General features: G+C 39.9%; 4 protein-coding genes and 1 long non-coding RNA gene across 7 annotated transcripts; 3 read left to right on the top strand and 2 right to left on the bottom strand.

The window, feature by feature from the left end:
- The first annotated feature begins 1,173 nt into the window (after positions 1-1,173).
- LOC115745265 (mitochondrial import inner membrane translocase subunit PAM16 like 2) lies at positions 1,174-3,713 on the top strand. Its single transcript, XM_030680714.2, has 4 exons — positions 1,174-1,417; positions 1,500-1,587; positions 3,094-3,227; positions 3,317-3,713. Exons 1-4 carry the CDS (start codon positions 1,415-1,417, stop codon positions 3,440-3,442), a joined length of 351 nt encoding a protein of 116 aa, XP_030536574.1. The 5' UTR covers positions 1,174-1,414; the 3' UTR covers positions 3,443-3,713.
- A 2,645-nt stretch (positions 3,714-6,358) lies between these two features.
- Positions 6,359-13,920, top strand: LOC115745262 (clathrin interactor EPSIN 2). The gene is made up of 14 exons (XM_030680710.2): positions 6,359-6,556; positions 7,433-7,586; positions 7,829-7,880; positions 8,152-8,231; positions 8,320-8,398; positions 8,584-8,667; positions 8,806-8,951; positions 9,590-9,949; positions 10,252-10,293; positions 10,409-10,504; positions 10,596-10,753; positions 11,082-11,275; positions 12,015-12,879; positions 12,980-13,920. Exons 2-14 carry the CDS (start codon positions 7,552-7,554, stop codon positions 13,492-13,494), a joined length of 2,706 nt encoding a protein of 901 aa, XP_030536570.1. The 5' UTR covers positions 6,359-6,556; positions 7,433-7,551; the 3' UTR covers positions 13,495-13,920.
- Positions 6,997-14,504, top strand: LOC125316355. Its single transcript, XR_007199592.1, has 3 exons — positions 6,997-7,009; positions 13,721-14,265; positions 14,364-14,504. It is a non-coding gene; the product is annotated as an uncharacterized LOC125316355 (long non-coding RNA).
- A 157-nt stretch (positions 14,505-14,661) lies between these two features.
- On the bottom strand, positions 14,662-21,048 carry LOC115745263 (2,3-dimethylmalate lyase). Its single transcript, XM_030680712.2, has 8 exons — positions 20,630-21,048; positions 19,694-19,905; positions 17,996-18,277; positions 17,099-17,221; positions 16,206-16,359; positions 15,596-15,807; positions 15,289-15,325; positions 14,662-15,190 (listed from the first exon to the last, which is right to left on the bottom strand). The coding sequence occupies exons 1-8, from the start codon at positions 21,006-21,008 to the stop codon at positions 15,072-15,074; spliced, it is 1,518 nt and encodes a 505-aa protein (XP_030536572.1). The 5' UTR covers positions 21,009-21,048; the 3' UTR covers positions 14,662-15,071.
- Positions 21,049-22,681: 1,633 nt separating this feature from the next.
- LOC115745264 (protein WHAT'S THIS FACTOR 9, mitochondrial) lies at positions 22,682-26,791 on the bottom strand. 3 transcript variants are annotated; one of them, XR_004015903.2, is made up of 3 exons: positions 26,659-26,791; positions 22,914-24,446; positions 22,682-22,830 (listed from the first exon to the last, which is right to left on the bottom strand). XR_004015903.2 is itself a non-coding variant. In XM_048284316.1 (1 exon), the coding sequence occupies exon 1, from the start codon at positions 24,335-24,337 to the stop codon at positions 23,039-23,041; it is 1,299 nt and encodes a 432-aa protein (XP_048140273.1). In that variant the 5' UTR covers positions 24,338-24,446; the 3' UTR covers positions 22,682-23,038. The 3 variants fall into 3 exon arrangements, 1 of the variants encoding a protein (XP_048140273.1); XR_007199572.1 differs by having other exon boundaries at positions 22,682-22,821; XM_048284316.1 differs by lacking the exon at positions 26,659-26,791 and having other exon boundaries at positions 22,682-24,446.
- Between the last annotated feature and the right edge of the window lie 597 nt (positions 26,792-27,388).

Here is a 27,388-nt window from a genome sequence, read left to right as displayed (position 1 = left end):
CCTGTTTAGAGCGAGTCCTTTGTGCTTGGAGAGTCTTTTGGTTCTGATCATTGTCTGCGTACTCTGCTTCGTAGCTCTAAGCTCTCCCTGTTTTGTTCCTGTCGAAAATGCGGACAACTTCCATTGAGGGTCGCTCTGGCCAAAGTTTCAGCGGTGTTCTAACTCATCTAAAACGCCAAAAAAATTCATGCAACGCCAAATTATTGAAGAGAGAAAAATACTACCGGAAGGACAAATCCAACAAGAGACTGGAAAATGAAGGGATTTAAGCTTTTCATTGGGAAATATATCTCGGTTACTTTCGGAAAACAAAAAACATAAAAAGTGAAAAATACAAAGGTTAGCGAGGTGTTTTCGTTTTTGATATGCCATTAAGATTATCCGGCTTCGACGAACGATGGATTCCTTCATCGGCTATGATGAATCCCTCGTTTCGGCTTATGCCAAACGATTTTGAAGTTGCTTATGAGTCATGACTCTCAAGTTGATCTCAAGAAAATTGACAACTCCATCGACCTGAATTGGTATCGGGCATGAAAAATCACTGCTAAAGCCGGGCTGGCCCTGGTTGAGAATATTGAATTCTTTTCGGAAAACAATTTTAAGTCAAATCCCAAATCTGCCTTGAACTTTTTTTTTTTTTTTTTGGTATTAGAAAAAATCCCAAACTTGAGGACCAGACCCAAAACTACTCCTAATTTAATTTTGTCTAGAAAAATTGTAAACAAAAAAACCCCAACTTTAGGTTTAGTCTCAATTTTAATCCAAACTTTTTTTATCTTGAAAAAAAAAAATTCAACTCTAGGTCCAGTCCCAAATCTACCACAAACTTTTTTTTTTGTTTATCTTAAAAAAAACCCCAAACTTTAGGTCCAGACCCAAAATTGTCCCGAATTTTATTTTGTCTAAAAAATTCACAATCTTTCAATCTATTCTCAAATCTATCATGTGGTCCAGTCTCAACTTGACGTGATATTTTCACTTCGATGAAAAATCCAAATCATCAAAAGAATGAGACGATCGATACGGACCGACATGACATTTTTATGAGAAATTGGGTTGCAATCAAGAGTTTTGGGCTGGGCTGTGATTGGTAATTGGGTCGCTTGGACTTGCTTCCTCTGCAAGATCGTCCGCCGTCTCAGGAACTCCGGTTTCATTGTTTTCCTTGGACAGAAAGATTCCTTCTATACATCCTCCTCCTCCTCCACCTGACAAATTCTTCAATTCGGGAAGTTCCCATCTGATTTTAGGGTTTCAGGCGTCGGCTCACGCCTCGTTCACATACTCTTTTTCTTGATCCACTTGAGGCTGAGAGACCAGGCAAGCAGCCGCGGGAGACGGGGCACGAATCAAAGGTTGTAACTTTGACAGGTCCGGGGCGCAGATCCTCGTAACCCCTCAGAGGAAGGAGATGGTTAGTTCCGCTCGCTCTGCTGAAATTTCGAATCTTTCGTCTTCGACCTCTGTTCGTTCAAATTGATTCATCGTGTGTGTAGGCGTCGAAAATTCTTGCGAACCTGATCGTGATGGGCGGTGGTATCTTAGCTCGAGCTTTTGTTCAGGCGTATCGTCAAGCTCTTGCCAGTAAGTTTCATTTTTTTTTCTCTTTCTTTTCGGGCGGCTTTTCTTGTTTTGTGGCCAATTCTGGCGTTCGGATTGTTTTCGTTCCCATGTTTTTATTAGGTGAAGGTGCTTAGCTAATGAATCGTGTTAGCAGTAATGAGTGGTGAAAGAGAATGTAATTAGACCCATGTGAGATTGCTATCGCTTTTTGGGTGGTGTCTCTGGGATGGAATTTATCAGTTATGGGAGGTGTAAGGCAATCTAATGGACTCATAAAGGTTTCAAACAATGAGATGGTTTTAACTGCTAGGTGTTGTTTGGTGGCAAGGGGTCTTAGATGATTTATCTTCAAAACCCAAGTGGGTGTTCCGTTTTTACTGTTAATGTAAGATTTTCTTCGGAGAAGAGCTTTTCTTGTCATTGCGCATGTTATCACGATCTGGCAACACTAGAAAAAGGAAACGTGGGATTTAGACGGAATTATGGTATCGTTGACATAAATGTCACGAGGATAATGTTATCAGGGTGTGTTCAGGAGCGTCATTTAATTGCCAGAAATCGGCATTTTGGATGTGTTTGATAATGCCCGAATTGTTGCGACTTGTTCAGTCAAGAAAGTTGAGTTCTTTCAAGTAAAGCAGAGTTACCTTAACATGCTTAGCAGAGACTGTAGGGCTTTTTAATGCAATTTAGTACTTCCAGTCTTCCAGATGCTCTGTAATTGGGTTGTAGCTAACGTAGGTGAAACTCACTTACAACTTAGACAGTTAGATTGGTTGTAGCCATCAACATTTATTTTTGAACTCTCCAACCTGATGTTAATTGACTTGTGACCCTCTAAAATGTGATCTAATGTCCCTGCTTTGGTGATCCCATCAATCTAAAGGCCTGTCCCCCACATTTCAGCCTCTGTGATTTTAGTTTACGGCTAGGATTTGCCTTTAAAGTGTTTTGGGACTCCAACAAGGACTTGGTTCGCACGGTTCATTTCTATTGGTGCATTTTCCAATCGCCCTTTGCAACCATCTAACTTGTAGTGATTTTCAAATTTCTACTTTTTCTTTGTGGAATTGGTTCCAAATAAATGGAAAGACCATTTTGCACATATCAGACAAGTTAGATGAGTCAACTGTCAAGAAAGGAATTGGAGGAAATTGGAAAAGAAAAGAACGAGTTAGAAGTTCAGATTTGGATTTGCTCCTTCCTTCACCCAGTGTTTTTTGGACATACCACTGAAAATGAGTTGCCTCCTAGTCCTGCCTTAGTCAATTAGTTTGAAAGATGTGAAATTGATAATCCTTGACCTAAACAGTAGGATTGGGGTTTATTGTGTGGATTGTCCTTAACCTGATTATCGGTGTTTCTCATCTCTTCTGCGGAAATTAGTGAGGTTGCTTTGGTCTGCAACAACCAATTGTTCATGGGATATAATGCGTATTTCAGATGTATGTTGAGAGCAAAGCACGATGTTCTTTAATGGTGTAGCTTTATATGTTATAAAACGTAATTTCTCTTTGTTTGTTCTAGATGCCTCAAAAACTGGTGTTGCCCAAGAAACACTACAGAACACTGTCCGCCGAGCTAGCAAGGTCATGACGGAGCAAGAAGCAAGGCAAATTCTTGGTGTGACCGAGGAAACCGCTTGGGAAGAGATATTGAAGGTATGCAAAATTTTGCAGCATGAATAGCTTTTTGATGCCCATATGCTTATATCGGTCTGTTCTGAGACAAATCGCTTCTGGCCTAGCAGAAATATGATGTTTTGTTCGAGAAGAATGCGAAAAATGGGAGCTTCTACATTCAGTCTAAGGTTCATCGGGCTAAGGAATGTTTAGAGTCTGCGTATCAAGGTAAAGGCCAAAGTACCCCAAGTTGATCGTCCAGGGCTTGTGCATAATCTTGTAGTTTGTACTTTCATGAGGCGAATCGGCCGGGTACCTGAAAGGTGGAATTTGTCAACATACGTTGCACTGTATGTATTTTGGTTTTAAGTTCATCCCTACTGCCAAATAATGTGATCTCATTGCTAATTTATGTAGCAGTCGGCCGGCAAAGTTACGTCCTTCTGATAATAATCAGCAAAGATATGAATGGGTTCTATACAAAGTAATGACAATGACTTACAAGATTTTGTCTATTTCCCCCTCTTTGGATGATTATCTATTTTCTGGCTCGCTTGGGGCTGAGATGATCTCTTTGGTTTTGTTGATGGTGATCTTACCCGCTCCAAATCCCTTACACCAGCATGATATTTTCGCTTAATTTCGATAATATAAGATTGTGGGTAAAAAATGTTCCATTCTACTTGACATTGTACCTTCAAATCGCACGAAATTATCCTTGAATTAAGAAAATTTTCATGTGCTCCCCGTGTAAACCTTTAATAACCAAAAGCTACTTTTCGAGATTATCGGATCGGAAGGGAAACTAAAAATGTGAAATCAATTCCGATGAAGGAAGAATGAATTCAAAGACAGTAGCAAATGGATATAAATAGTTGGAAGTAGATATAAGGAAAGATTGTAGTATGCATTGTACTGTCTCCAGTTGTATATCGTCTTATTAAATGTACTTAATAAGTGTCTCGGAACAGTTGTTAATAAAACCTTGTTGTAATACAGAGAATATCACTTTCTGTCCAAAAATAATAATAATAATAATAATAATAATAATAATACAGAGAATATTACTTTGGAGGACCGTTTCAAACGGAGAAAACCATTTTCTTAGGAATATGCTTTTATTATTCTGTTGTTGAAGATTGTCTTTTGCTTTGTGAATTTGCTTAATGATATGACCGATAATCAGATATGCAATCACCTCAAAAGGAGATTGAACACTCCTAACAAACTGATACAATCTGCCTCCAGTTGTACAGAGTGTCTTGGATTAGATCCAGCTTATTCTCGGAGCATTTTGCTTTGACCAAAATATGACCACCTTCTGTATTTTCTCTGGCCAGATTGGCAACCTTTTGTTGAACCTTCAAAGCCCTAGGTTTGACTTCTCTGTTGTTGCCTTGCCTGACTGCACATTTTGTCAAAAGGGTGACCCGTTTTCACTCCCCAAATAACTAAATCCATCCCATTTTCATTGGCTGGACAAAATTCATCTCCTCTGTTTTCCTTCTTTCTCGATTTGCTTCAATTTGGTTATTTTCCTGTTATGGATTTTCCTCAAATTTGAACTCGGTATCACTTGGAAGATGCAAATACTCTTCTTGGTCAGTGCTTTCATCGTGACTTGTCGATTCTTCGTCGTCTCTATCTTAAATGCTCACTTTAGTGATAAATATGTTCATTTTAAGTTGGTTAGTCTCGAAGAGGAATATCAAATCTTTGCACTTTCGATATCAAATAATTATGAAAAAAAGAGGAAGAAATTCATGCGCGTTGAGTCACCTCGATGTTTTTCATGAACATTCCACTGATAATATTAATTAATGTCAACTCAAAATGAATTAAATTTAATTTTTCTTTTTGATTTTCTCTTCCTTATGTGCAAAACCATGATCTAATGTAATTTCATCTTTTACATGTTCACATTGCTGAATTTTGTTTAGGAAGAAGATCTTTGAAGAGGTATTCTTTGTTTCATCTCGTCATCCTCTAACCTATAATGTATCTATAAAAGAAAACTGGTAAGATGCACAATGAAAATATGAGCTTAGTATTTGATTGTGTTATAAAGTTGTTTATGTTCGAATTTTTCTCGATTCAATTCGATAATTAATCTGTAAATTTGCTCGAAGGGAAAAATTAGATTTATTGAAAGATCTTCTTTGCGACAAAGTTAATATATGTAAAAGAAGAATCTAAAAGAAAAACCTAGTGCATTCACAAAACAAAAAAAGTAATTACTTTGTATAACTCCAAAATGATTTTTACTTTTTTAGCAAAAGTCTAAAATTGTGTGCAGGAGCTGGGATCGGTAAATCCGTCTTTAAGGTCAATCTCTTACCTCACCAATCACCATCCATAAAAACTTAATTCTATTGGACAAAAAAAAATTAATTTTTAATCCATGCACTTCTGATTTGAGAATTCTTCCACTTTGTGGACCAACTAAGCATGTTGGCTGACAAAAAATAAAATAAAAAATTAATTAAGAATAATAAACTAATTTAAGGATTTAAATAAAGAAAAAGTTGGAGAGTTTAACAATTGACAAGTCCAACGTTCCAGAAGAATGCTGGCTTTTCTTCAGGCAGCTAATCAAAATGCATTCATCCGTGGCTGGCCAAAAGTTCATATTTCTATAAATTCATGGAGGAAAGTGAACTTCTGTATAGCAAGAAATCACCGTTAAATCATTTAGAACGAATATCTTTCGAGATGGGATCGACAGAAAAGGCAGCGCCGCGTGAATTCACGTTGTAATCTCGCCAATCGTGAAATTATGTTCTGATTTTTTTATTTAGAGAATGCAAAAATGCTTTCGGAACATTTCATTCTGTTATAATGAAATCGAAATAACTACGTACCGAACGTTACAATATGGTTTATTTTCGATTGTGTTCATTATCAAATTATGCTTTGGAGACAGCTATTAAATCCTTGTGTCTTGCATACAGCCACGCAAAAAATGAAAAAAAAAAAAAAAGTAAGGAGCACCAAAAGGTAAAAAAATAAATAAATAACAAAATGAAAAATAAGAAACCAAAAAACAAATAAAAAAATCAAATAAAATCAAAATGAAAAAGGAAGAAAAAGGAAATTCACCTCCCCTTTGTTTTCTGCGTGGAAGGTGCGCTGTGTCCATCTTTCTCTCTTTCTCTCTCTCTCTCTGTCTCTCTATGCGCTTCTCATAGAGAGAGAGAGAGAGAAACCCAACACCGACTCTTAAGGATTGCATCCTCTCTTCTTCTTTGCCGATCCTCTCTCCCTCTGTCTCTCTCTCTCTCTCTCTCTCTCTCTCTACGAGTCATCGTTGGTTGGCCGTCAACTTTCGGTTTTGTTGGCCGAACAGTCGCCGCAAATCCGATTACCAGGTAATGAAACGATCGTGTCTTTTCCTCTCTACGGGATCTGGGTTTCTGGTAATCTTTTCCGTCGTGGGTCGTCCTTTGATTCGTCTTTTTCCTCTGCGATTCGGCCATTTCTCTGCGGTTCAGCTCGGTACTGCTTCTTCTTTTCATGCATGTTGCTCCTGTGCATTGCTATAAGTGCTGGGTTGGGTCTCCCGTGCTTCGGAATTCGTTTCATTTATCTTGGTTCTTGATCTGATGGTTTCGATCCCTCTCGTAATGGCGAATTCTCTGTTTTGCCGACTCTAAATTTGGGCATCTTGCGCTGGTGTTTCTTACGAACGGGCAACGATTGAAAAGTTTTGCGATTTTGGATTCTCAGTGATCTATTGCAGTTGTGTGAACAGGCAATCATTGGAAACTTCTGCGCTTTTAGGTTGTCGGTGGATCTGTTGGAATTGTGGGGGAGATTGAGATGTCGGGTTTACATAGAAATTTAATGTTTTAAAAGATCTGATCTAATGTTGTTTGTTTGCGAGGAAAATGGGGGTACAGTTGAGCTTTTCTTACCTTTGAGGACCAGTGTTGAGGGAGTCAATATTCATGCTTTACTTCACCTGCTCTATATTTTCTTGAGTTGTAATTTGTGGAGCGACAACACAGTACTTGGTAGTTGCCAATCTGATTTTCGTTAAGTCTACGGCATTTGGGAATTGGGAAATCTTTTTGGTTGATTCAATTGATTCGTGCTGCATTGCCAAGAATATTTCAATTCAGCATCAAGACACAACCCTTTTCTACTTGTGTATTTTCAGTTGCCTATATTGAAAGTGGTGAAGTTTCTAGCCTATTTGAATTTCTAGGCCATTCTCGTTGATTTGCACTTTTCACTATCATCAGGTTTCAGAGAATTACCCTAATCTTTGGAAGCAGTCCTTCGGCTAAGAGTGCATAAGGTCTCAGGAAGGTGTTATCTGCCCAAGACTTGGAGAAGTCTTTTGATCTAAACATCCACCGCAATGAAGAAGGTCTTTGATCAAACTGTCAGGGACATGTAAGTCATAGCAACTACCAGGAAAAGTTCCATTATTTAAAGTTTAACATACTTGAGACATTTGAATTATGTAATGTGCAAGGTTTTTTAGACGGCAGTGTTTTTTTTTTTCCATGAATCAAGTTAAATTTATTAACCAGAAAACTACAGAATCAGGATTAATCACGACTATGTTGGTGTATATGGAGTCTTGGTTACCTCGAAATTGGAATTACTACTGATTTGGGTTTTGTGTTCTGCAGTAAGAGGGAGGTGAATAAGAAAGTGCTTAAAGTTCCTGGAATAGAACAGAAGGTAATGATTGTTTCGTTTTTGTTCAGTAATAGCCTGATAATTTATCTTAAAATATTTTTCTGATAATTAATGTTCGAGTGAGAGTAGTGTCTAGATTGTTACTTCTTCTTGGAAGAGTTTTAAAGCATACATTGTTCGTTCCATAGATCAACTATACGTGGTTGATATGAGCTTTAAGATTTGAGGTGGATATATCGATTTGTGTTGCTTCTAATTCTGCAGTCATAGGACTTTCCACGTGTTTTACTTGAGTGCTCTCTTGGTTTTCCAGGTTCTTGATGCCACGAGCAATGAACCATGGGGTCCCCATGGAACGCTTCTTGCAGATATTGCGCAGGCTTCCAGAAACTAGTAAGCTACAAATTGATCCTCCTTTACTTGGATTTTGCTTCATTGGCCAAGTCAGTTTTACTTACTTTTGACTGTATGAACTTTACAGTCATGAGTACCAGATGATAATGGGGGTAATATGGAAGCGGATCAACGATACTGGAAAGAATTGGCGGCACGTCTACAAGGTAATTGTCCTCCTTTGGGCATAAATTCAACTTTTATTTCAATTATTTGATGTGCTTCTTGGAATTGGTAGTGTCTTCTCTATTCATTGTATCTTACCTCAAAACATTGTGGATTGTGGTGTTTAGTACATGGTCAGATTTATGTTAATATTTTGTTATTTGCTCAAGTGTCTCTCTTCATGCAGGCATTGACTGTTCTGGAGTACCTGGTTGCCCATGGATCTGAACGTGTCATAGATGAGATTAGAGAACATGCTTACCAAATATCGGTAATTTTCCATTCTAATTATCTTTGGATTGGCTATGTTGGTCTTGTTTGTGCTTCCTATTGCTTTTGCTTTTTTTTTTTTGTCGCCTACGTGTTTACTGTTAACAGCATACTTTTTTTTTAATTGATCTCGTACCAGACATTGTCCGATTTTCAATACATCGACTCTAGTGGAAGGGACCAGGGAAACAATGTGAGGAGGAAGTCTCAGGGTCTTGTGATGCTGGTGAATGACAAGGAACGGATTGTCGAAGTTAGACAGAAGGCTGCTGCCAACAGGGACAAGTGAGTCTACCTTCTAACTCCGCGTATCTTTTTTTTTTTTAACTTCGATTACGGATGATGAGTGACCTGTCTTCCTTTCTGGACCCTGTATTATTATTTCTTTCTGGTTATTGGATGGTCCAGATTGGCTAGTTCTTTCTTATCTTTCTCCCATTGAATGGGATTGATAAAGGATGGTATTGGATTGGATAATGATCCCTTTAAAGCTACGGTACAACCTATAAGATTGTCGGCTCTGAATTTAGGGGTCAACAGCTCATAGGATCATTTGGACACGATTTAGTTGCTTTTCTTCACCTGGTAAAGTCGGTTCTCCTTTTGTTGGCTTTGGAAAATTACAATTGTCTTTTGCCTACTGCATCTAAGTTATAATGAAAGGAGAAAATAGCATTTGTTTTAAAATTAAGAGAACTGTTTTTTCGGTTTTATTGAAGTCCTGACCTCCTCAATTCATAAATGAGGCACAAAAGGGTGCCAACCTGTATGGAAGGCTTCCAGGTTGATTTTTTTATGTTTGAAGTATGATGTGTTCCCCCTTCTGTCCACAGAGAAGGTTGTCTGCTTGTAAGATAATCTGCATGCAGTTGAATGTCTTCCACTGGTTCAAAATATGTGGTTGATTTTCTGTCTCGAAGCAGGTTCCGAAGCGTGTCAGCAACTGGTGGAATGTATAGGCCATCAGGTGCAGGTGATAGATATGATGATGATCGCTATGAAGGCCGATATGGGAGTAGGGATGAATATGGCTACGGGAGAGAGAGAGACTGGGGCTCCAAGGATGAGGATCGGTACAGTAGAAATGGGGATTCCTATAGTCGTGATGGAGACCGTTACAGCCGAGACTATGAAGAACGTTATGGAAGAGACGGTTACAGGGATGATGATTACCGAGGAAGAAGTCGAAGCATCGACGATTATCAATATGGCACATCGAGAAGTAGAAGTCATGATAGAGAGAGAGACCGTTCTGTGGATGATGATGGTCAGTACTCATCCCGGTACGTGTTTTCTTTTCGGAAGATTGCCTGGACTCTCTTGATTCGAGCATGCTAGTTAAAATACATTTTTTCCCTTCTCGTGTGAATTCTATCTACTTTGTCGTCTAGAATAATAATTAATAAGTCTTTTACTTGGATTTGTTTGGTCATATATGTATGGATCTAATGTTTACATTTGCAAGAGGATGCTGTCTATCGCGATGTAAGAACACGCGCTTGATCTTGTTAACTTTAATTCCTGTGTGCACTTTCTGATTGTTTTGATTGCTATAAAACTATTAATGTATGGTCATCTGCTACAGAGGCAGTGCTGGCAGAGCTGATGATAATTCTCAAGATGAGAGGTAATCTCTGCTGCTTTTTTGCTTGATTTTTTTTATGAACGGCATGGTCAGCAGAATATGTTTTGGAGAGGATTCCTGCATTGGGATTTATAAATAAAATTGCTACATCTGACAGGCGGCTTGATCGAAAATATTCTGAGCAAAACATTGGTGCGCCTCCTAGTTATGAAGAAGCTGTCGGTGACTCTCGAAGCCCTGTTCACAGTGAAAGGTACTTGTTTTTATCTATAGGAATATTATAGTTTGTACTGCTTCCCTTTCTGCTCTTTCTCAGTTTTTTTTTTCATTCTAATCGACTACAGGGATGTAGAGACTCCAGCAACATCTGCTCCTAAACCTTCTTCACCCCCTGTCACTGATAATACTAGCCCACCAGCTAATGCTCCTGTTTCTTCTGCATCTCCTGCAAAGCAGGAATTCGAGACTTTTGATGAGTTTGATCCACGCGGTCCACTTTCAGGTAAACTTAATTCTACTTCATGACATCACATGTGATTCTTTCCTAAGTTATGCTTGTGTACTCATATGCTAAATCGTGTATATGCATAGTTCTGTTTGGTTGCACAAATTTATGTGGCATAATCTATGAGCTAATATACAAGTTGACATTTCATATCACAATTTGGTAACCTGCTTCTACACTGATTCTTTCGTAAAATGGAATGGTTGTCCATAGATTCTTTTTTCTAGCAGTAATCTTATGGTTTTAGGAGCTTAGGTTTTGCCTCTTTGTCAATTTTTGTCCCATAAACACTGAAAAACTCACTTTTGTTACTTCCTTTGATCAGCTGCCCCTACTACATCAAAGAGTGCAGAAACAGACTTGCTTGGCTCTTTGTCAGATTCATTTTCTGCGAACCCATTAGCCATCATGCCAGTGACATCTGGATCCTCTGCTCCTGAAGCTGATGCTGCGGCTAACACTAACTTTGGACCCACATTTGCTGCAGCTCCCCCATCAGCATCTAATGTCATGAACCAGGTGCAATTTTATGTCTTAAATGCAGCAACTTTAAGAACTGCTTTTCTTCTCAGTTAATAATGATGTAGAAACTGATGGGCGTGATAAATTCTTGTTGGTTTCCCTGGATGTGCATGCCATTGTCATGGGACTCCATCTATAAAAGCATTGCGGGTTTATGGTGGTGAATCTTATGTTGGTGAAAGCTTTTATGACAAACGTGAACTAAGTTGAGATTTAATGCAACCAGACATGATGAGCCCCCTACAGAATTTGCATATGTAGCTAGGTGCTTACTGTTGAAATTCTTAATTGTAGCTAATGTGCATCTTCAATGGGCCCCCTACCTTTCGGATAATTGTTCCATACCGTATATGTCATAGATATGCCATGCTTCTGCAGTTCGAGTATAATTATCGGCCTCATTCAAAAGGAGCATGGTTTATGCCAGATATAACCCTTGCATGTAATACTAATATCTAATATCCAGGAAGTGAATTGAAACTTGATTCGGGGTCATAATTACATGTTGGGCCCTACCTATGCCTCAAGTTTCGGATTAGTTTAAAATTTTGGTGGTGAAATAGAATGAAGATTTAGCTTCATGCACTGTGGAGAAACTTCTTCTGTCGTATTTATTCCTGAGCTTCTCTCTTCAATTGCAGGCTTTAATGTCTTTTCATAGTCCTTTCTGACCTTAATTACGGTCCACTTCGTGTTTTGGTAATTTGCAACTTCTACAATGATTTTGTGGATGCAGTCATTTGAAGATCCATTTGGTGATTCACCTTTTAAAGCTACCCTATCTGGAGACAGCGCCCCTATCCAACCACCAACTGCCGCACCTGTAGCCACTATGCAGCCAAATGTGAACCAAAATGCGGAAATCCCTCAAATGGGTGGCTCACATGCAGAAACGACAGTCGACTACGAATTTGGGAATTCATTGTCTGGCTTAACATATGCTCCAGCTAGCGCACAGAATTCACAGTTTTACTCTGAGCCTGACCCAAGCACTGATATTTTGGCGGACATTCTTCCTCCCTCTGGACCTTCAGCCGTCGCTGCACCACAGGCACCATTTTCTGCTCCAGGTGGTCATCCTGCACAGTTGCAAGCTGGTATGTACGAGAACTTTGGTTCACAGAGTGGTCCCGTGGCGCCAGTAGCTTCACAAGTCCCTCCGCATATGCAAACTGGACCGGTGCCGCAATTTAACTATGGGAACTTCCCACAGCACATGGGAACTTCAGCTCCTAACGGGAATGTCTACCCACAGGCTGGAGCTGCACCACCTCCACACATGGCTCCACAGAATATGCTGCCTGTGCACGCTACCAATGGAAGCTTTTTACCATCAGGAGGTACATCTACTGTAACTTCTCATATGCCGCCACAGCAAGCATCATTTGGAGGAGGTGTACAACCGAACAATGATGTTCTTGGCAACTTACTGCCACAAACGGGGCAAAATTCTCTGGCGGCTTCACAGCAACCTCTTTCATCCTCAACTGGTGCACTTGCTATTGTACCTCAACCTTCTAAGGACAAGAAGTTCGAGACTAAGTCGACTGTATGGGCTGATACACTGAGCCGAGGGCTAGTCAACTTGAATATATCTGGACGTGAGTGCTTAAATTCTATTTTCATTAACTTCTGTTCTTAAGTAGTAGGCTGCTAGCATGTCTTCGAGATGATGATGCCATTGTGGGTTTCTAAATGCAGCAAAGACCAATCCACTAGCAGACATAGGAGTTGATTTCGATGCAATAAATCGAAGGGAGAAGAGGATGGAAAAACAGTCTGCTGCTCCTGTAACGTCCACGATTAACATGGGCAAAGCTATGGGATCAGGTACGGGAATGGGCCGCGCTGGTGCTAGTGCTCTTAGGCCTCCACCTAACCCCATGGCTGGTTCCGGCATGGGCATGGGCATGGGCATGGGCATGGGAATGGGAATGGGTGGTGGTCAAGGGTCTGGCATGGGCATGAATCAGCCTATGGGCGGTTATGGAGGTATGAATCAACCTATGGGCATGGGAATGGGGATGAATAATATGGGGATGGGTATGAATGCGGGGTATAACATGGGCATGGGGATGAACATGGGAGTTGGGCAAGGAGCTCCGATGCAACGGCCAACTGGCTTACCTCCTGGATCATCGATGCCGGGTGGTTATAACCCCATGATGGGTGGAAATCCGTATGCTCAACAGCCATATGGCGGTGGATATCGGTGAAAGGTAGTGAAGTGTGCCCCAATGGGGAAAGCAGCAATATAATTACATGATAATTTTGTGAGGTGTGGATGTTATCATAGCGAACAGGCATTATTCTTGTCCTTACTCCGCAGCAAGTCTCCTTGAAGATACGAAGGCATAGTTTCTCATATGATTGCGGGTAATATTCCGTCTGCTACAAAGTAAATTTGTATTGCCTGGGACTATCGCTCCTTGGACCCTAGAGTTGAGATAGGTACCTCTGTATTGGAGTCGCTGTGATATTAAGCCATGGTACAGAACATGCTTCCGGGATTTTCAGTATCTCTCCCTTTTACAGATGTTCTTCCTTTTTTTGTATCAGTTGCCTGAGATTCTTAGTGTGATTGAGCATGAAAAATAAGTACTGTACGTCAATTTTTGTATAAAATTGTGCTCTACTTATGATTTTGGGGACTGGAGATAGTTGTCATGCTCTTCTTACTTTGATGTGGCAGTCTAGAATATTAACTATCGGTAAGATTCTTATACAGACCGTTGAACAGTCTGGATGAACTGATTTAGAAAAACAATGATAGAGCATGGTTACAGCCCCTTGAAGACTTTTAAGTGGACAAGTATCGATGCATTTTTCTTTTCTCCGAGAAGCATCTACTCAAAGAGTGTGTAGTCGATGAATCCAAAGGATGTCGGGTTGAAGCTGAAAGGTGATTTGGAATGGTGTTGTCTTAAATCCACATGGATGAAAACACTGCTCCCTTGGGAGGCCCCAACACCATTTGGTATAGACTCGTTCGATCCAGCTCTTGCCAAGACATTCGTAAGACGCACATTTTGTCCCAATGGAATCTCAGTTTAGTGCACCTTCCCTAAGCTCAGCCGCCTTAAAGACCTTTCCTTCTAGATATGGTAGCTTGGGATTTCAAAGATAAAGAGCCGACTAATCAGTCTGTTATGAGGAGATCTGGTCAACTCAATCAATCTCCAGCTCCCTAACAAACAAGTCAATTGACTTTTGTTTGATCAACTGAGACAGATCATTTGATCGCATACTGAAGATGAAGCTTATTCTCTTGTTCACCATGAAAGAAAATAATAACTTGAGCAAAGAAGAGTTTGCTCTATGTCACAGATCATTAATTTTCACATAGGCCAAACGTTGTTATGGAAAAGATTAAACTGCGACGTCTCTTACATACCATGTAATCCTCGATTCATCTAAACAGGGTTAACGCGATATTTGTGTGTGTATACACATATATTCATTCTCGACTCAATTTCAGTAGTGCTTTCACTTGATAATAGCACGTTGCAAGTATACATGTTGAAGCATTCTATCGGGTTGAAATTGCCTCCATGAAGAATCGGTAACGCCTGAAAGTGTCCATATCCTAGCTGTCATGTAAATACGTTAGTCACTGGCTTACTGGGGCAAGAGAGAAGGAAGGGGATCCAAAAAAAAAGGTTGACCAACTGTTGAAAGGACCCTTTTCATTGACTGTGGGCCGTGTTCTTCTACAGAGAATTTTCCGGCACCACTGTTATCTGCTCGTGATTGGATATTGTTCTGAAGAATCCAAGCAAGCGACAGCTATGTCTTACTCCAGAAATACTTGAATCCTGTCGCCCATTGTATCGTTAAAATCTAACAAGAGTTTCCCTCCGACTTCTGCACTTGCGTCATCCAACAATTCTTTAATATTTACACCGGCGATGGCTGCAACGATGAAAAAGAAGTAAAGTCTCTTTATCTGCTCGGAAACTTATTCCAGAACAGACAAAAATGCCAAGATTGCCAAAAATCACGAAGAATACCCGGGACGATATTCGTGATGTTATCCAATAATCCGGCCTGCAGAGAAGAAAAGGAAAGACAGGCAGATAACATTCATCCGTTATGTATAATGTGGACATAGAGGTGAGAATACACTTTTATGTACTGTGCCAGCTATAAGCATTATATTCATACGGAAAATACTGGCACGTAACATGGTAGAACAAGTTTTCAGGCTGTGGTTTAGCAAAATGATATCTTGGAATAGGAGGCCACAAGCAAGAATGAAACTACTGATGTACTGCTACTACCACAGATATGCAAGATGAAATCCATTTTATGACTTACTGGAATCCTGAGGTCAAGTCTCTCTAGACCATCTCTTCCCGTTATTTTTATTCTCAAAGTTCGAGACCAGAGACCCGAGAAAGGACCTCTTGAGCTTTCTGACCCATAATATGTAGGATTTATCACTTCAACAATGGGAGCTTCCAGTACTTGACTCCTTTGCTCTGTATCTTCTTGAGTCCTCTGTGATGTACTGTACATCTCAGTGCCCACTGACAGATGATTTCATGTCATGGAGAGGGCAAAAATTGCAAATACTTCGAGGATGTTAATGGTGCCAACAAGAACAAGAGAACTTATGGATCTTCTTAAAACAAGAAACTCAAGAACTAAAGTAGTTAAGCCAAGCCAAATTCCATTCGGAGCAAGAACGACACATTGAACCTTTTTTATGGCTACTTGGAAAATCTGGTCAAAAAATATGTATTCATGGCTAACTGCTAAACTTCACAATGCTAATCCAAAAAGAAAATGTACACCTCTATGACTGAGGAGGGAATGGTGATTGCTCGTTAGTATCAAACATAAGACGGACTTGACTTTTAGAAGTAATCAATGGAATTAATCAATTGGGCATACTTCAATGGGTCATAGGGAAGTAAATACCAACCTTCGCGAGAAGGCAATTGACTGGTGGTAGGCGTAGCATAACGCTTCTCTTCTTCATAGTAGGTGTTAAAACCTAAGATTTCCTTCATTTCCTCAAAAGATGGCATGCTTCCAGGAGGTGGTACTCGTCCTCCTTTGATAGCTGCCAGAGAATCCTAAAACAATTGAAAGATGGTTGAAAGCAGATAGAATAAACCTCTATGTTATTGAATTCGAATATGCATCTGGGTGGAAGCAAGAGAAATCGAAGGACAGACCATGGCAAACGTCAGTGTACCCGAAAGAGCTACTATCAACATGCTTCCAACCTAAGAGGAGAACTAAAGTGACATCTAGCATGACCAGTTTCACCTGAATTCCTATGGAACAACCTAACCCATCTTAATTTTAATTATATGATTTCTCCTCACCTAAAAGTATTAGCCTTACACGCCACTCAATTGAGCTTATAAAGGATCGTTCCTTTTGCACCACTTAAATTCCTATCATATTGTCTTAGAGTATTCTGCGATACCAGCATTAAATAGGTCCTTCCAAGAAAGAAGAAATAAGACAAGCATATTGACCATCCCTGTTGCAAAATTAATTGAGACAAAATAATACCTCCAGGCTTGAACAACATTTGAAAACTTAAACGGGGCTACTGCCCATCAGTTCTGATCACTCAGTAGAGGACAGAACCAAAAATCCTTTTGATGAAGGCAAGGTATTCAATTGCACAACCAAACAGCCATGAAAAAGACAAATACTAGTTTCAGAAGCCAGAATACTATGACCTCCCTATATATGAAATGTTCAACACAAAATTCCTGCACCCAACGTGCTGCTTAAATTTGCAGGAAGGTTAACATAAATCTCCCATTAACAGTAAAAGGAAAAGTAAACACATGCTACCTGCATTGCTCTTATAGAAACCCCGATTAAGGAAAGCGGATAAGCCACAAGTTTATATCCTATTTCCTCAAGTTCAAGAGGATTGAGTATTGGTGTTTTCCCACCTCCTTCAAGCATATTAGCCTATGCAGATCAAAGAAAGCTTTGTCAATCATTGCAAATTACTTCGAACTGCGAACAATGATTTTAACAAGCAATTGACCTTGTTTGGTCACATTGTAACTCATGAACAATGAGTGTAACCCAACATAATAACAAGCAGGCTGTGGGGACAAGTAACTTTGCATTCTCAGAATGAAATTACATGCCAGGATGCCTTTGTCCACTAAAAACCAAGTGTAAGCATATAGACATTTATTGCGCAAGGGCTGCACTGTCTGAAAAGCAACGCAGGCTAACTTTCAAGCAATCTAAGGTTTTTTATTTTTATTTTTCCTGGTTCATGACTGCTCTATGTTTGACTGAAGGAAAAGCGACAAAAGCAACTTTCTTATGTTCATTTTTCAGTTAGTCAATTTTCTGGGGATTTCTTTTTTGCACATTTTGTGTACTTATATGGTAAGTGGTAACTGCTATCGTTTTTTCTCCTTAAATTTCGAATATCCAGGAAAAAAGCCTGGAGCTCACTCGACCAATGAATTCCCCCCACCGTCATAGCTCCTGTCATTTCAATCAAAGTCATGACCTCAGCATTGGGATCTGATTGAATAATGACTTTTATTAGGTGTGTCAGCAGGGAAAAGTAAAATACAGATGCTGATAGGTGTTCCATTTTTAAGGTTACTTATGAATAACTGTTCATGACAAAAAGACAGGCACCGTGAATGTCCAAACTTTCAACCAAAAAAAAAAAAAAAAAAGCTTATTGAAGATCATATTAATGGGGATCAGTTGTACCATTTTTGGGACAGACGGAGCAATTTCACAGAAAGCCTTCATCTCTTCTTTCGAAGCTAGAGCATCAACGAAAAGAACATCTGCTCCAGCATCAGCAAAAGCCCGAGACCTCCAGAGTGATTCACCCAGAGAAATCGCTTGACGAGAATCAGTTCGTGCAACAATAACAATGTCAGAACCACTTTCCTTTCGCGCATCCAGAGCAGCTTTTATTCTCATCACTGCTTCTTCTCTAGACACCACTTTTCTATGACGAGTATGACCGCAAGCTTTTGGAGATACCTTGTAAATACTACTTCGTAAGCATTTCATGTCTTATAGAGAAATAAACATCAGTTGATGTAAAAGTGATGAAGTACATGGAAGAAGTACACGAATGAGCCAGGACTAAGGAAGATAAAAGCATCAAAGCAGAAGACCTATAATGCCTGACAGAAAAGTCAATTATCAGCTGTAGTTCAACTAATCTATTGGGATGCTGGTTAATAAAAAACTGATACTCTGGCCTAGTACAAATTGACATATGACGAGAACACAAAAAGAGCTAATATTATTTCAATATTCTTAGTTTTTACACATGTGGACTTAACAATTTTTCCCTCTTCTATTGTTATATTTTTTGTCTTCAGAAAATCAACAACAGAGTCAGCATTATGAAACAGGGAGACAAGCAGTGACAACAAATGTACAACTAAAAGCAACACAGTTATCCCACTAACTGCTTGGAAATTTGAATGAAGCAAAGTCGCGAAGTGGACATACAATTCATGAAAGAAAATCCTACTATAGTGAGCTGACAGTCGAGATTGAGATGAATCAAAAGATTTGGCAGGACTTTTAGAGCTAGATTCAGAATATAGATATAAATATTAGGGTAAAAGCACAACCCTCAAATGAATATTTGGCCTTGAGAAAAAAAATTGACTTGATTATCAGTTAACTCCACATTATCAGATGGAAAATCCCACCATTGTAATTTATATCACCAATGTTATTAAGAAGTTTTGCCCAGCCTATGAAATTGCTGCCAGAGAGGCATGTGTACCAAGAACTCCAAGTAAATTGTAGTCAGTTTCAACATGGATAGACCTGTGAAAGGTTACACAAGGTGCAACAAACATTACAGATAGAATCTCATGAAACAACCCATTAGGATTTTCACGCATCAAACCACCATTTATTCGCCAATGAGATTGTACAGCATGCTTGTAATCAACTATGGAATATGCCTTCTGCATTATTTATGTTTAGTCGTAACATGTTTCAAGGGTACCTATCTCAGCTATTTTAATGTAACTTCACCTTTTGCTAAATTAGCACAGCAGATTTAAACACTTGCTCTACCAAAAAATTCATTTGTCCATCTGGTCATGCATGTATGGCAATATAATGTGATTGTACAGCCCACAGGAATTTACATAGCCACATGCTTGACACCACTTATCTTCAAAGAAATCCAATATATCCTCACTTGATCATCAAAATGAAACATGCTTCTTTGCCTACAACATCAATCTTCTTTAAGCCTCATTTCTTTGTTCATAAGAGCTCCTACTAACAATCTAAGATGGCAATTATTTACTCCTGAACAAGTTGCAATTCTAGTAAGAATGCGTGAAACCAAATCCGAGGAAAGATAAACAGATTGGTATTCGATAAAAATGCTCAAAACTCTACGAACTACTTTAGAGTAATTACCTGATCTTCTAGAATGAGTCCAGCAAAGCCAGCTTTGATATATCCTCTCACAGTCCTCTTCACATTCATTGCATTTCCATATCCATTATCAGCATCCCCTATGACAGGAATAGAGACAGCGCGAGTAATCTGTTGCCCTTGATCTACCATTTCTCCATAGGAGATTAAACCAGTATCAGGCAACCCCAATCTAGCAGCAGATATTGAGAACCCTGCCAGAGAAGGATAAGGGAACTATAAACCTACGTACATAATAACACACATTTTGTAAGAGGTAGCTGAAATCTAAACAGAGCTCACACTCCATCTGTCCTCTCATCGGAGTAAGAATTTAATGAGAAATTCCAACAATCAGGAATGGGATTATGTTGGTGTCATAGTTACATTCAGGAAGAGGAAACACTGTAGTGAGGTGATGATGATGAGCTCAAGAAACTTCAAAGCAGTAAGGGATGCATCTCAATCTGATGACTCTAGTCCATCTTCATAGTTGACTTACTATAACAAGTCTATACCAACTCAATGCCAAGAATCAGAATTCTGATATTCTTTGAAAATCACAAAGATATCCTTCCCCCCTTGGGGCTCATTGACAACCATCCCCAGTATTAAGGAGCATAAATCATATCGTTGAACAGACCGAACCTCAGTGAATTTGCTACAGCTCTGCTGCGTCATAGGCATAGTCTAGTGGCTCACTGAAAACTAAGGTACTCCTATACTACAGGATGCATGGAACTTGGACAAATGTCTGTCTATACATGGAACTTGGAATATCGGTTTAATCAAATTCCATAAGCTCGCATTTAAGTGATCGTCCCTACAGATGTTGGAAATGGACACACCGATTGGCAGTTAAAACAATCATGCAGTCCCCAACAAACCATCATCGATCAAAACCAATCACGAACCAATAAACACGACTCCCGAACTCACCGCTCGTGAAGCAGTAACCGAACCCAGCTCTCTCCACGAGCTTGGCGCTGAGGGCGTCGAAACAAGCCGGCCCCTGGTGAATCCCCGGCGACTCGAGGATGCGCCGAAGCGCCTTGGCCGGGGACTCCGTCGCCGGATTCCCGATCCCGTAATCACCGGAGCACGCCAACGGCGGGCGGAACGATTCCTTCCGCGATTTAGAGCGGAGAGCGCGCTGGATCGACCGTCCGAGCTGAATGCGGCAAGGCGAGCGAGGCGGAGCGGTTGTGGAGGCGGAAGAGTGAAGAGAAGAGAGAGAAGACGGCGGCGGCGGCGGCGATGGTGAGCGGAGGAGAGAGAAGGTGGTTTCTCCGCAACCGATGACTGAAGAAGAAACCATAGTTGCTCTCTCTCTCTCTCTCTCTCTCTGGTGAAAGTGAGCCCGCAAGCTATGGACAGTTGCAATATAATATAGTTGGCATTTTGCTGATAATTTGTATTTTCCTTTTTTTTTTCTTTTGTTTTATCAATTTTCTTCTTTGTTTTAAAACAAATACCCGAAATGCTCTTTATTTTCTCGAATAATTGGATAAAGTCCTGAAATGACTATGTTAGTCTTCAACAAGGGCTTGACCTTCAAACTGATCAAGGGCATTTTCATCTTTTACATTTTTGAATATATTTCCTTTCTTTATTTTTTTCCTTTTCTTTTCGCCGAAGGGACCGGGCGAGGGGGCAAAGCCTCGCTCGAGGCCGGTGACAATCCTTGCTAGTGGGCGACAAGGGCATGCTGGCCCCGGCCCGGTCACCGGCGAGGGTCGTCGAGCCCTTGCCAACCACGAAAAAAAAAAAAAAAAAAGTGCGAAAAAAGAAAAGGAAAATAAAAAATAATATAAAGCTAATATTATCTTTGAACGAAAATGTTTTTGATTGGCCAGAATATGTTGCTGGCCGGCGTTAGAACATTATCTAAAGCTATCGTGATGATTTCACTCTTATTTGAGAAAAAGGTTAATACCACGAAAAACTTCAAACTGGTACACATGTGACAAATTTATTCCAAACTATTTTTTTTACCACAAAAAATTTCGAACTGCTACACTTATAACAAATTGACCCCAAACCGGTACATCTATAACAAATTTATTCTTCGTTAGTTTTCGATAAATTTAACTATCAAATTATTGAGTTGGTACATCTATAACAAATTTATTCTTCGTTAGTTTTCGATAAATTTAACTATCAAATTATTGAGTTGGATGACACATGACCGTTAACAGGTATACCATTTTGAGATTTTTACCTTCTATTTATCACAGATTTACCAATTTAGGACTTTTTGTAATATTAACTCATTTTAACGCATAGTAAATTTGTTATAAGTATACCAAATTAAGGTATTTCGTTATCAAAAAAATTAATTTAAGATAAATTTATCACAAATATACTAGTCTAGGGTTTTTGGTGGTCAAAAGAACAATTTGAAATAAATTTATCACAAATGCACCAATTTAGGATTTTTCGTGATCAAAAAATATTTTGAGATAAATTTATCATAAATATATCAATTTAGGATTTTTTATGGTAATAAATTTTGAAAAAATGAGCGCACTTCAAGCTTTTATGTGAAAATTTCCCTTTATTTTAAAATTTTGGAGAAAATATCACACTTAGAAGTTGCCAGGTGATATATCAATAGTTTTTTTTTTTTTTCAACGAAACAGCCCTCATTTACATAATGGTCATTTTGCAAAGCTCATGCTTGTACCGGAAGTAAGGTAGCTACATCTCGCAATATAGCAGAACATCGACATCGGTTTGGTTGATGAACTCGAGAAGTATGTATGGAACCACAACTTTGTGTACAGCAAAAGGCGGCACAACATTGCTGAAATTATCACAGCGACTGCCTCGGAATGAAAATTGCCGCTATTCTAAAGCAAACTCAAACTGGATTCGAATTGCAGCAGTGTGAAACCGGACCGTGTTCAGTTGCGATCGGCTGCTGTTCATGCCAGTCCAGACGACATACTTCCAGGATGATTCTGAGCAGATTTGCTGAAACCTCAGCCGAGATTACTGGAATGCCAATGCAGATGCTAACTTTGGCAAATTAACATAACCGCCAAATCAAAAAGATGGCTCTTCCATGACCTTGCAAGAAGGCCGCCTCCCCGATTCCTCAGGCTCCCGGAAGTTGCCAGTATTCGTGCCTTTCTCACCTGAAGATCAAATAAATGGCTAGTAAAACTTAAATAAGAAATAATGAACTTCCAAAGTAGACATGCCCAGGGAAAGAACTCACAGCAAATTGATGTCCTTAGATCAGCAGTCACCGTGAAGTGAGATCTGCACAGTGCAGTTTCCCTTCATAGAGAACTCATCTGTCTTACACCAATATAGCTGCTTCCCTTGATCTCAAACGCCACTTTAGCACCGGGAGGATTTTCCTTTTGTTTTTTGACAAGGATCGTCCAAAGTCCCATCTGAATCATAATCTGAAAACATAAACGCATCTGTCTCTTGGTCAGAAGTTTGTTGATCATCACTGATTGCTACGCCGGCATCCTCTGCCAGATCACCAGTGCCAGAACTTTTGTAATTGCCCCTGCTTCTGTCTAGAAGCCCTTTCCTCATCATGCTTGCCAATTTTTCCCGGAATTGTACAATGGGGTGTTCGTACAAGAGACGCTTTCCCTCAAAAGCCTCTCTAAGGATCACAGTCTGAGTATCTGACTTTTTTGAAATGTAAAAGATTCCTGGATGGCGCTCAAAAACCTTGGTGAACTTTTGGGGCAAACTCAATGGCTTGCGAAGATTACTTACGTTCTTCCGCTCTGTTTTCTTCTTGACAGTGAGGTGTAGAAGCTCATGAAAGACTCCAACAATCCTTTTCTCTGATATGTCAGTACGAGGATCCAAGTGGGACGCATTCGAGTAAGGAGAAGTATAAGGAAGGCTCTGCCATTCTTCTAGCCACCTCGTGCATTTTTTCTTTAACCCAAAGCCTCTTGTGAATCGAATCGGAAAAGATAGGATGCCGTCTTTTAAATCTTCTTCCTTCTGCAGTAAAGCAGCATTCTTCTGCAATTCAGATACAGCTAGGTGATCATCCCAAAAGAGAAGTTTCACGCCAGTTCGATCATCATGGAGCCTGACTAAAGAGAACAATTCTGGACTCTTTAAAATCAGGGATTCCTGATAATTATAGGGCAACCCCAGATCCCACTTCAACTGGTCAATAGTTTGTACAGGGAGGATCCTATCACTAGTGAGCATAAGCAATTTGCAAAGCCTGTTCTGGACATCCGTATGGTTCTGTTGTAAAACACTGAGTTCCTCCTGATGGAGTCCATGGGCTTCAGGTGTCAAGTGAAACCAGGGAACAGGAGTCCCTCCACTGTCAGGAGTATAAAACTCGTGAAAAATATTTGGGTATCTCCTGATAAACGTGGAGAGCTTGAGATCATGGGGAAGGCCAAGTTGTCCACGAGAGCGAGAGAGGTGGTACACAGGGAGGCAACACTGCGGAGCAGAGGCAATAAGAGAAATAAGGAAGTTCACTGCTTTGAGGTCCCTCTCCCCTGAAACAACAGTGTCAAGCTCCCAATCTTTCACCCACTTCAATTTCACATTCACCAGGCTACACTTCTGTTGATACCTAAAACCCTGCCGGCAGCTAAAGAAGAGATTGAACTCTCCAGTCCTAACGAATAACCAGAGCAACATCCTTCATCTAGATGAGAACTCTTAGTAATCTCTGGCGCTATTTCCTTCACGGATTCTTTTCGGTTTTGACAATGCAATATACATCATTTCCACGTGCTGCTGTGCAGAACTGTCAATGATGGAAGATGCAATGGCATAAAAAGACAGCATCATAAACAACGAGTTAATATTTGTTGAGATAGGTTAGTGACGGAATCTTCTCATTAAGAGTAGGGTGATTGGGAAAGGTAAGAAACAGAAATAAATACATTTAGAGCATTTGAATTTCAACCTGGAACATCATCATAGAAAAACTAAAGCTGTTGATATCCATGTACACAATCATTACGAAATTTCATATCAGAGTGTGAAAAGGAAACTCAATGACCAGATACTTCCTTGGCTTGCACATCTAGCAGATAAACAGAACAAAGTAATGATCTAGTGCCTAATTTGATAAAGGAGGGAAATTAGAACTTGGCATATACTCAGAGAACTATGTCTCACTGATCCTCACTGATCCAATCAGTTATCACACTCACATTGCCGCTAGTTGCTTCAACCACCAGTATCCCGGATTCATTTAGCAAACTACCTAGAAGTCACTCAAATTCAAGGCATAGAAAGCCCTAGCAAAATTATGCACTAATAAATCAGCGGCTTTTCCCCACTCCAGCCGGTGAGCAAATTGCACTGGATTAGAGCACTTCATTCAGTGAAGGGCCGCGGATGTTTCTACAGATTTTTCACACGGTGCAATTGGGAACAAAATATACTCAACATATTAATCCCAGGTAAAAGCTGCTCCAAAGGCCAACAAAAGTCTTCAGATACATAGTCTTTTTGATCTGTGCAGCAAAAGTAACTTTCACTTTTATAATCTAGGTTGTTCCTTCATTGGACATGATGATTGGATCAAAATTTTGGACCTAGTCGTAGTTTCTCGCCGGTACTCCTACGAAGTTCTGATTCTAAAGAGAAAATCTTCCTCTTGGTGAGATTAAGTCATGCACTAGAAGATCACTTAGCTCAAGCTTCGATCTGATTCCTCTAGTTACATCAAGTTAAACCTCGAGCAGCTTTTTGGCATTCTTCATCCAAACTTTCTAGTTCACCTGGAAAAGAACACTTGAATTTCTTAAACCTATCAAATGGGTGAGTTGGTCGAAAATGGGCCCGACCCATATTGACCCATTTACCCATATTGTCCCATTTTTTGTAATACAATTTTAGCGCCACATATCCAACCCAGCCTTGACCCGACTTATACCCTGCCCAACTCAGGCTCCAATTCTCAGCAATTTTTCCCCTTAAGTATGGGAAAAAGCATACGGGAAAAACAAAAACCTAACCAATTATAACCAAATAAAACACAGAAAAAAAAAATTCAAATACTAAATTTACTAAAAATTTGACGAATCAAGCTACTAAAACACATCGTCTGTAATTTCTCCTCGGGCTAGATATTTGATCTGGTTTCTACTCTTGTAAGCACTAAATATCTTAAAATACTCACGGATTTGACAATACTCAGACCCATCAAGATTTGCAACATTAAGTGAAAAAATAAGGAAACATACCCATTACCAACAAAGGAAGAACAAGGTCACCTACAAACTCTATGCCAACATTACATAGCAGGGATGCTACTACAATTTCTCAAATAATAGAAGGGTCCTTTTTTAACTGTATAAAAAGGGTATCAAAAAGCAAACCCAGTAGAGCTAGGATAAGATACCAAAAAAGATGGATCAGTCATCCACAAGGGGAGCAAGTGCCTTGAGTCAGTACAGAGAGATTGAGGATGAGAAGCGGAATGTCCCCAAACAACAACAGATATTAGGCTCATCACCAGATCAACAGCACACCCAACAGCAAGAGACTATGCATCAACAACCACTACAGCAAGCGCAAATTGATCATCAGATTCAAGATTCAGCAAGCATTTTGTCAACTCTATATAGAAAAAGAACGGACTCATGTGATAACCAATAATTCAAAATCAAGTTTCACAAAGGAACTTTGGAATTTTTTTTTTTACCGAATTGATTCACTTATAGTTAAACTCAATTAGTGGAAAATTTCCGCATTGACGTAGTCATCAATGCTAACAGATCTTGCAAATCCCAATCCTTCCCTTGGCAATCCCAATTGATCCAAGTACTTAGGGGAAAAGGATATTAAAAAGAAAAAAAGAACTGCCGCCTAAATATTTGAATATATTGCATGATCTCGCTGAAGCGTACGCTTAGAGAGGCATTTCATCGAACAGGTGATTCGCAATGCATTTCCAACAGTAATAATCCAAAATAAATCGATGCAGACATGAGTTCGGGTCCTACCGGATCATCACAAAGCGATAGTTGGCGTCGAACGGTGGTTCCCGGTAAATACCAAGAGGCGAAATTGGGTACGTACCTGAGGAAACGCTGTCCGGAATGGCGAGTGCGAAGTGGGACGGTGTACGTCGATACAAATGTGGGGATATCCGGTGAGAGAGGCGGCGCGCCAGTGGCCAGGGGGCAGGAAAGGGGAGGAGAAATGCTGCGGTTCTCTCTTGAGGTTCGGCGGAGTCAAATAAGCTCAGGCTCTGTCGGCGGTGGACGAGTGGCAGAGGGAAATCCGGAAAGGAGCGGAGGAGGTGGCAGTGTGGTTGCCCAGTTTGACAATATCTGCGACTGAAGCTTGGCCGGAGTTACGTTCGGCTCAGCTCGTCGAAGCGAGGTTGTCGACAACGGCGGAAAAAAATGGAGCTTGCGGCAGAAACGGGAGGACAAAATCTGAAAAACAAGAGTGAAGATCGAGAAAGAAAACAAAACGAAATTTACAAATATATATATATTAGTTAGCGGCCGTATTTGTTGCGATAAATTCAAATTTAGTCCCCCAGTTTATGTAGCTTTTGCAATTGCATCCTCAAGTTTTTAATTTGCGCAGTCATACAATATTGCCTAATCGCGTGCTTCGTATTTAAGACACTTAATTATGATGATGGGAATTTTGACGTAACAGTTTTTTACGATCTATAAATTAGGTCAAAGAAGCTATTTGGGCTGTTTTGGGTGGATTTTG

Source organism: Rhodamnia argentea, chromosome 1, assembly GCF_020921035.1.
Source record: "Rhodamnia argentea isolate NSW1041297 chromosome 1, ASM2092103v1, whole genome shotgun sequence".
NCBI classification, from domain to species: Eukaryota; Viridiplantae; Streptophyta; class Magnoliopsida; order Myrtales; family Myrtaceae; genus Rhodamnia; species Rhodamnia argentea.
The sequence above is the reverse complement of the archived record's forward strand: the minus strand, read 5'-3'. Positions and strand labels throughout refer to the sequence as shown.

Coding starts and splice junctions, on each gene's coding strand:
- LOC115745265 (XM_030680714.2), top strand. Junction 1,588..3,093: donor GTATCGTCAAGCTCTTGCCA/GTAAGTTTCATT, acceptor TGTTTGTTCTAG/ATGCCTCAAAAACTGGTGTT. Junction 3,228..3,316: donor CTTGGGAAGAGATATTGAAG/GTATGCAAAATT, acceptor CTGGCCTAGCAG/AAATATGATGTTTTGTTCGA.
- LOC115745262 (XM_030680710.2), top strand. CDS start 7,552: ATGAAGAAGGTCTTTGATCAAACTGTCAGGGACAT. Junction 7,881..8,151: donor TTCCTGGAATAGAACAGAAG/GTAATGATTGTT, acceptor TTGGTTTTCCAG/GTTCTTGATGCCACGAGCAA. Junction 10,505..10,595: donor AGCCCTGTTCACAGTGAAAG/GTACTTGTTTTT, acceptor AATCGACTACAG/GGATGTAGAGACTCCAGCAA.
- LOC115745263 (XM_030680712.2), bottom strand. CDS start 21,008: ATGGTTTCTTCTTCAGTCATCGGTTGCGGAGAAACCACCTTCTCTCTC. Junction 19,906..20,629: donor CGGTTACTGCTTCACGAGCG/GTGAGTTCGGGA, acceptor CTTCTCTGGCAG/GGTTCTCAATATCTGCTGCT. Junction 16,360..17,098: donor TTTCTATAAGAGCAATGCAG/GTAGCATGTGTT, acceptor CAATTGTTTTAG/GATTCTCTGGCAGCTATCAA.
- LOC115745264 (XM_048284316.1), bottom strand. CDS start 24,337: ATGTTGCTCTGGTTATTCGTTAGGACTGGAGAGTTCAATCTCTTCTTT.